This window comes from Lactuca sativa, chromosome 7 (genome assembly GCF_002870075.4).
Source record: "Lactuca sativa cultivar Salinas chromosome 7, Lsat_Salinas_v11, whole genome shotgun sequence".
Lineage (NCBI taxonomy): Eukaryota > Viridiplantae > Streptophyta > Magnoliopsida > Asterales > Asteraceae > Lactuca > Lactuca sativa.
This window is the reverse complement of record NC_056629.2, coordinates 27,490,735-27,500,102: the sequence shown is the minus strand read 5'-3', so window position 1 is coordinate 27,500,102 and position 9,368 is coordinate 27,490,735. Positions and strand designations below refer to the sequence as shown.

General features: G+C 34.3%; 1 protein-coding gene across 3 annotated transcripts; it reads right to left on the bottom strand.

Moving 5' to 3' along the window:
* Positions 1-6,821: 6,821 nt before the first annotated feature.
* On the bottom strand, positions 6,822-8,638 carry LOC122194994 (protein MOR1). 3 transcript variants are annotated; one of them, XR_006184902.1, is made up of 6 exons: positions 8,494-8,638; positions 7,898-7,966; positions 7,630-7,741; positions 7,437-7,538; positions 7,140-7,343; positions 6,822-7,051 (listed from the first exon to the last, which is right to left on the bottom strand). XR_006184902.1 is itself a non-coding variant. In XM_042896443.2 (5 exons), exons 2-5 carry the CDS (start codon positions 7,918-7,920, stop codon positions 7,251-7,253), a joined length of 330 nt encoding a protein of 109 aa, XP_042752377.1. In that variant the 5' UTR covers positions 7,921-7,966; positions 8,502-8,638; the 3' UTR covers positions 6,822-7,250. The 3 variants fall into 3 exon arrangements, 1 of the variants encoding a protein (XP_042752377.1); XR_006184901.2 differs by having other exon boundaries at positions 8,502-8,638; XM_042896443.2 differs by having other exon boundaries at positions 6,822-7,343; positions 8,502-8,638.
* Positions 8,639-9,368: the final 730 nt, after the last annotated feature.

The following is a 9,368-nucleotide window of genomic DNA, read 5'->3' as shown; positions in this document are numbered from 1 at the left end:
TCAATCTCTTTCGATACAATCTGTGGAAAAACCCACGCCATCTAGATTACAAGATATGTACGGGTAAAAATATGTAACTATTTTGGTGGTGTACCATTAGATATGTGTTGTATGATTTTAACAGGCAAAAAATATGCAGTCTCCGAACCACATTTTAAAGAAAAAAGGTGAATTAATTTTTTGCAATATTTAAGAAGAAGATTGTTTATTTTTTAATGTTTGCAGACTGAAACTTAATATTGATTTTTTTAACTTTAAATAATTTTTCAATACTTAAATTTAAATAATTTTAGTTTTACAACAATGAATATACATACAACAACAATAACAATTTTTTTAAATATTCATTCCACATAAATAATAGACAAAATTACATAATAGTCCCTAAGGTTTACCAAAAGTCACAATTTTAATCCCTATTAATTTTTTTATACGAATGGTTGTTATGGTTTCTAAACTTGCATGAATAGTCGATGTGGTTTCTAAAAGACAAAAATGCAAAAATGGTCCCTATAGTATGTATTTTTTTGGGGTTTCAGTCCAAGCCTCGACTTTTTTGGATTCATGGTCCTTTTGACCTAGTTTATACGTAGAATTAGTCACCCGACTTAACTTTCGTTAAGTTGTTGTTGTTAACCCCCTCATGTGCCTCCCACATGAGGATATATTTGTTTTTTCACTTCTAAAGGACCATTTTTGCACCTAAAAAAATATATCCCTCTTTTTAAAAAAAAATTAATACGTATTTATTTATTTTAATAATTAAAAAATAAAAGAGTTCTCTCTCTCTCTCTCTCTCTCTCTCTCTCTCTCTCTCTCTCTCTCTCTCTCTCTCTCTCTTTTTCTTGTTTTGTGGTAAACCTGAAGAAACGCACACATTACACACCATTTCCCTGCCACAAACCTTCAAGTCCATTTTCATCATCTTTAACGTCTTCATCTTTCAAGCATATCACACAAACCACCGCCATGCACCACCTTTCAACCACCATCTCCAACCCTGGTTTTTAGATTTGTAATAAATGTGGTTTCCAGATCGAGTAAGAAAATAAACGAGCGAGGAGGACGATTAGAGTCTCCGGCAGTGGATGGCGATGGTGAGGAGGGGTGGTGTCGATCTCCGACGAGCCCTCCTTTACTATTCCTTTTCCCGATCCGACATCAAAACACATATAGGAGGGAGGCAGTTGCAGTCGCCGATCAAAGGAAGTGTCACAGGTGCTCAATCGGACCAATAAAGGAAGAATAAGATCAGAAGCAGCAGGGGCTGCTTAAGCATTGATTTGCGCAGAAGAATGAAGGAAGATCTGAGGGAAACAGGTAAGTTGTGACAGCAACTTCGGTGAGGAAAGGTGTGAATGGGGGGAAGATGTGATGAACAAATAAAGGAGGTGGCGAGGCTGCTCCTCGGCGAGCCTCATCGTGGTTTCTTTCTCATCATCGATAGCAACGATTCGGAAGGGAATCAGAGTAGCTACAGCGACAACGATTGAGGTGGGGTGTTTGGGGTTGTGATTTTTCGACTGTAGTAGGGTTGCAGAGGTGTTGAACATCGATTTCAGTAGTTGAGAGGGTTGTAGCTCCTCTTGATCTCGCCGAAAACAGCCATCCAAGGGTGTGTTTGTTTGTTTGACGCTCGACAGGAGTTTTGGGTGATGCTTCTTCAACAATGGTGTTTGGGAAGAAGAAAAAGGAAGATAGAGCGAGGAAGACGAGAGAGAGAGAAAGAGACCTCTTTTATTTTTTTAATTATTAAAATAAATAAATAGGCATTAATTTTTTTTTAAAAGGGGGATATATTTTTTTCAGGTGCAAAAATGGTCTCTTATAAGTGAAAATCTAACATCCCGACTCTCAGCTATAATATTTATATATTTATTTATTTATTTTTGGGATTGAATGAGTAACTCGACGAGTTGTATGTCCGACTCGTCGAGTAGAGTCGGATTGATCACGTAGGTTTAATGACCAACTCGACGAGTCAGAGAGCCGACTCGCCGAGTAAGCGTTGTGCGAGGAAACCCTAAATCTCTGGGTTTGTGTCCTATTTAAAGGGCCTTAAGCCCTCATTTCTTCCTCACCGGCCACCCAACTCCCTTGTGTGAAAACCTAATCGCCTAGAGTAAGCCAAGAGAGAAAAGAGAGTTAATCTTGGGCATTTTGTGATCTTTTGGAGGAGAATTGGAGAGCATCAAAGCTTGGATCAAGATGAGGCTTTTGGATCCAGATATTCCTCAAAGATTTGCTTCAGTTGGAGGTAAAAAAAATGCTAACTTGATCATTTCCTTATGGGATCTTGGTTAGGGATTTTTTAGGGTTTTCTCCCGTCCATCTGGTGTCATTGAGTCATTTGAGCATGGCTTGAGGTTGAAACCTCAGATCTGGACTGTAGGGAGCCTTGTGAGTCCAAAGACAGGAGCTTTATTGAGCTGGAGGCAAGCTCTTGTGCATCTAACCCTTGTTGGAGCATGTATTGACATTATGAGCCTAATATGCCATGCATGCACGTAAAGCTTGCAGCTTTACGTGATATTCGAGCCTTAGGAAGATAGATCCAGAGTATGGGGTATCAGTTCTTCCTTAAAACGTCTGAATGAGAATTCGACTTAAGGGACTCGACGAGTCGATGAGCTGACTTGACGAGTCGGTTAGAGTTTGTCCCGATGAGACTGAACACGCGGTAACTCGGCAAGTTGACGGGTCAACTCGGTGAGTTGGGTTGGACTTTCATGAGGGTTCTGAGGAACCGAAGGGACTCAACGAGTCGCATAGATGCACTCGACGAGTTGGGTCAACATGGACTGTTGACTCGAGTGTTGACTTCTATTGACTTTAGGGTTTGGTCAAACTTGAGGGATGGAGGTCATGGAGGGGTAAAATGGTCTCTTACCCGTCCCAAGAGTTAAAGAGGGACTATCATGAGTTTATTTAGGATTGTGATCTTTAAGTGTTAATTAGAGATGCTTATTACATGTAGGCGGGGATTAGACTGTTCGAGGGGTATTCAATTTCCTTGCTTGCTTACGAGGTGAGTCTTCTCACTATACTTACCTTGAGTGGTAATTTTGTGTGACCGGAAGATCTTGTGCGCTTATATTGAGTATTGTGATATGTTGCATTATGTCTTTGTAATTTATGCTATGTATTATTCTAAGCTTACCGAGTTAAGACCAGAGGGTCCACCCGAGTTGTGGGACCGGAGGGTTCCACTGAGACACACTGACCGGAGGGTCTTATTTGAGTATAGCCATGAGAGGCTAATGATATATGTGTGGTATTTTGGGGAACTCGCTAAGCTTCGTGCTTACCGTGTTATGTGTTATGTGTTTTAGGTACTTCTCAGGATCATGGGAAGGTGCTGACTTGATTGTACACACGAGGCGGAGTTACATTTTGTGGATCCTCGATTGTGTTTATAACATTTTCTGAATATGTTTTTTTGAAAACATTGTCATTTAGGGTTTTGCGAACTATGTTATGAGAATACGTGATTTTTTTAAAAATGAAAATTTTGTTTGAAAATTTACAGTGTTACAGAAAAGACAAATATACCCTCATGTGGGAGGCAGATGAGGGAGTTAACATTGTCATTTGGGGTTTTGCGAACTATGTTATGAGAATACGTGATTTTTTTAAAAATGAAAATTTTGTTTGAAAGTTTACAGTGTTACAGAAAAGACAAATATACCCTCATGTGGGAGGCAGATGAGGGGGTTAACAGCAACAACTTAACGGAAGTTAAGTCGGGGGGGACCAATTCTACGTACAAACTAGGTCAAAAGGACCATGAATCCAAAAAAAAATCGAAGTTTGGACTGAAACCTCAAAAAAATGCATACCATAGGGACAATTTTTGCAATTTTGTCTTTCTAAAACTTCCACCAATTCCACCAATGGTCTCTAAGCTACATGAAATGACTTTTTTATCCTTTATTAAATTATTTTTATTTTTTTCTTAAAACAACTAGTTATTCTCCATAATTAGAGAGAAAATTAGACTAGAATTGGAAAAGGTCCTCCTGTGGTGATTTTGTTAGATTTTAAAGATTAGAGAGTGATTTGGGAGGAGACTGGAGAAGGACAAACTAGGATTAAAGTGTCGAGTATCATAGGGTATCTCATTATTTTCTTCTCTATAGTTTGAGCTAGGGTTTGGAGTAAAAACCAAATCCTAAATTTTAAGCTCTATCCTTGATTTTAGTATGATTTTACGCTAGAAACTTACAGTAGATCATCAAGACATCACTATTTCCGCTTTGAAATGGTTGATTTCACCTCCAATGGTGTAATTGGGAATTCAGAGCCCTAACTTGATGAGAAATTGTACTCTAGATTTTATAAGTTGTATATAATCTTAGTTTCATGAGTTTGAAGTCAAATATATCATTCTAGGTTAATAAGATAGTATTTATGTGTCTATGAATTGATTCTTATATGATTCCATTAGATCTTAAGTAATCTTTAGCTCAAATGATGATTCCAATGGTGATACACCATTGGAATGGAATGCCATGATTTTATAAGTTCAGTTTATTCACATAAATTTTTTGATACAATCAAATAATTCAATGGATGTAAACTATAAGTTTTTGGAAGGTTTAAAAGGAACTAAGTGTTGATGTGAGCTTATAAGTATTATAGTTGGATCCAAATCTCTCAATTCCATTGATAAGCTTGGAATCATGTAATGAGGAACAAAACCATAAAATGAGAATATAAGTAGAATTGAAATGATGTTCAGATCATGTTTGGATTGATCATAGATGATCAATTAGTCATGAGAAAATAAATTATAAACATCTATGTGGTTATTTGAAAACTTATACCTTAATGAATAGTTGATATTTTAACAAGTGTTTCAAGGAACTTGTGAAGCATTAAGACCTTAATCTATTAAGTCTTAATTAAAATTTGATGTAGTGGAATATCAAAGTTAGTTCAAAGACTTAGTTTATCCATTAGATCATTTGGAAGAGTTAAGGGAGGTTTACGTACATAAAGACTAAAGTTTCTTCCATAGTTGGGCCAAACCTCGGTGGATCAAGCCCTTTGTTAGTAATCCTGAACAAGTTTACTCACTGTCCAAAACAAAAATAATTCATATCTCATTAACCTTTCATTTGTTTGACCTCTAGTTACTTCCATAAATTTTACATATGTTTGAAAAATAATAAGAAAATTGTAAAAATAAGTTAATCACCTTTGGTAGGGTATTTAGTTAATTTTTTAATGACATAATGGTATTTTATAGGTGAGGATTTCCTAGGAAGAGTAAGGAAGCTTGGCATTTGCTTAATGTGAGGTTACATGGAGTACATGTCCTTATCTTGATTTGATACTTTGGATTTTCATATGATATCACATGTTATATCCTTGTGTGCAATGGGTATACTACATGTATTATTTTCATTCATGAAAATTGGTTTAGAGTTATCATTTTGTATTAAGAAAATCATGTGCTTGTTTTGAAAGAGTTTTGGAGCCTCCTAAATGTGCATTCACTTAGGATGGGATTGAGACCCGAGTACCCAAATTTACTTGAAATATTCCCTTTGTGGGTTGAGATATTCCCTTCATGGGTTTACCTAAAACGAGCTCTTAACATATTCCTAAAGATGGGTCGAGATATTCCCTTAGCAGGTGCATGTATGGACTAGCTATCCCTTATGTAGACTAGTATGATGGTTTCATTAGTTCTAATTCCTTTTGGAACGAGCAGTAATTGGATAGACATGTTATGTGGTAGTGATTGATGAGCTCAATTAATTAAACATCATTGAGTTTGAACCTATATAAATTGATTGGATTGTGGTATAGATGCATATGCATTATTGTTGTTTGTGGTAGAATTATCCCATTTGAACTATTGAGATCTTGAGAAATGTTTGATATTTCTTAGCTAACCTTTGTTGGCTTTATGGATTCTATTGGTATTTTAGATTATAGGTCATTAGACCATTTGTTTTGGATTATGAGTTATTAAACTCTTTGACTTTGTATTGTGGGTTTATATACCATTAACTTTGGATTTTAGGTCTTAAGAACCCTAGATTTTGAATTAATGAAACTTTGGGTTTTTTTATTTGAATTGATTTTGGTGGTTTGATTGAGTGGCTATGATTGTCATCATTACTTATTCTTGAAAAGCTAACCTTAGATATTCTCAATTGCTAGTCATAATGATATTATTTGAACATCAAAAATAAGTTCAATGGTAATGGTGTACAAACACGAGAGTCCGTTCCCCTCAAAAGTCATTATCAAGGAAATACATACAAAAGATGATCATCATATATAAGATTTTGCATTTTCAATAAAAGTTTGGGGAAAAATAAAGACTACATCAATATAATAAATCTTTAATAAGAACAAGATGGGTCAATTGACCTACTAATGGATGTTTTTTATTCATCTCATCATATCTTAAAATTTTCAAATTTTATAAAATACAAATACATTTTAAGATAACATTATACTCCCATAACATCATATTACAACATTACATCATATTACAATAATTTGAAATTTTATCAAATTATGGCTTTATACTTTAATTTTTTTCTTGTTAAGGCGCATTATGGTTTCATTTTTTTATGATTAGAGAATTTTACTTTGAAAGAAAATTTATTTGTATTTGGATGAGAAAGCTACAACTGGGTAGATTTTTCAATTAATAATCTTGTAATAGAAAGAACCAATAATACAAAGCTGCTATAAGCCTATAATAAATAAACAAATAAATAAATAAAAGTATGATGCTATTTAGTACATTTATAGAAATTAATACGAACCAAAAGAAATCAAAGATCACAAACAAAGGATTTTATCCCAACAACAAAAAAAATTTCCCTTTCGAATTCATGTTACTAGTCAACAGTTTAATCAGCTCTTAATACAATCTTTTCGTTCTAAATTAATCAGTATACAACATGAATCTGTCATTCCATTGGCCATCAACTTGTGATGGAATCAACATTGGACCTCTTGAATCACCCCAATTTGTTTGACCAACCGGGCCAACTGCAGTCAATATTCTGGCAGTACCCAATGTCTTAACAGTTTTTAAAAAGAAAAGAATTAATACACGCAAGTGTTTACTAATTAAGATGCATTAAAGAGAGAATAGAATAGGTACATACCTGAAGATTAAGATCGATGTAGGCATGTATTATAGTACTTCTTCATATCATTATGTTTTAAGACATTTAATTACTTTTTTAAATTTCTCAAAGACAACCAAAACAATGTCATTATAAATATATAGCAACCTCAAGATCCTTAATCTGCTCCAACTGCAACTCTTCAAATTTAAACCTACAATACACAATTCTCTGTCTTTCATCCTGCAAGTAGATAAAATGTCATGATAACAAAAATATGCATTGATCCTTTAATTTGTCAAACAAAATGAAATATTTATGCAACTTTAAAGATACCTTATTAGAGTCCTTGACATTTAGCAAAGCTTGTGACTGGATGTTAACATTTTGAACAGACATTAAAGCCTTTGGTCTCAATCCCTTTGCTGGAGCCTCTCGCTTGAACACAAAATAGAAAACAATAAAATTAATTTGCTTACAAATCAAAATGAACAAACTAAGATGTGAAGAAGATCAGATGAACTCACACCTGATCAGGAGAACCATATGTAATGATATCTAAAGCTTCATTAATTACACCTCCAAATGGTGGCACGAGTGGATGCCTTTCCATATGAGGCTCTAAAGGAGCATAATTTTCCCTAGACCCACAAATTAAGCAGATTACATGTGTCAAGTAAAAGATATAACAAACTACAAAGCCAACTACTTAACCAAATAATGGTTTTACAGCAGTAAGGAATAAGAGCATAGACTAATTGCAATGAGAAATAGAAAAGGAAAACATAATTAAGGACCTGCTAAAAACTAATCCAGGCATGGATTGTGAGACTTCACTACTTTGCTCAACATCAGTAACATCAAAACTGCACAACAATAAGATAGATAGATTTTATTGCTGCTAACTGAATTTCAAAATATGCAATATGATCTCTACACGAAACATAGCAGGAATACATCCACGTTCTCCGACTCCACCCAAAGCATGAACACCATAAGGCATTTTGCCATAATTGCATCACAAGTTTCTTAGGAAAACCTACAAAATACCTAATAACATCTTCAAATACTATGCATCTTCATGTAAGAAATGAGTCCTTAAAGAAGAATCGTTAATATAAAAGCATCATAATCAATATTTGTTGTTAAAGGACTATTGTTAACTTAGGAATTAGTACAATCAAAATCATAGATGGAAACAAAATGGGTAAAATCTTCCAGCATCAGCGTCTGCTGCTTTTAGGAAAGCAATTAGGGCAACTGATCAAAACCCCACCATAAATCAACAAAACAAGGAATATTCAATATACATTGCATGGATATAGGTTTCAAACATGCGAGCATAAAATCTACAATAAGTCAATAACCAAAAAGTGATGAAAAAAAATGTAACTGGCTAACCCAATTCACGGATGCGAGGATCTTTAGGATTGGTGATGGAGTCGCAGAGGTTGGTTAAGTCAATGTTGGCATCTTTACGAACTTTCAAGTTCTTGTGTAACAATCGATCCTCCCATGGCAACTTCCTGGCATCCTTCAACAACTTCTCCTCTTCCGACATTATTACAGATTAATATATATATATATATATATATATATATATATATATATATATATATATATATATATATATATATATATATATATATATATATATATATATATGTGTGTGTGTGTGTGTGTGTGTGTATCTAGATACAAAGGATGATGAAATCGAAGTCTGTAACTTGTAGTGTGTGGGAAGAAGAACAATAACGTTTTTGGGGTTGTTTATGTCCCCAAATTTGAAAAGGAATAAACATATATTGAGGAGGGAGATTTAAGGGAAAGGATGATATTTGAGTTTTTAGGAATTGGTGTGTGCATGGTAACACGTAAGGAGTATGTGCCCTGCCGTCCGTGAGTCTACATTAGGGTGTGTTATCCTTTATGTTTTTGGGGTTGTATAAATTACAAAGGATTTGGAAAGTAAATAAATTATCAAAATAGTATTGTATTCATTTTTTATAATAACTTACTTTTTATTCTTAAAAATGACAACTTTCATTTACTACACTTCTATAAATAGATTGATAAGTACATTAGAGTACCAGGATTAGTGTTATCCTTAACGAAATTTTGTTTAAAAAAAGTGTCAAGTTAAAGTGTGTTGCTCAATCTTAGAGTTTGTAACAAATGTTCAATCTTAGTGCCTAAGATCTAAATGTTTGTAGTAAATTTAAAGAAACAGGAGAAAGTGAATAGCATGATGATAATCCTTGTTCCTCA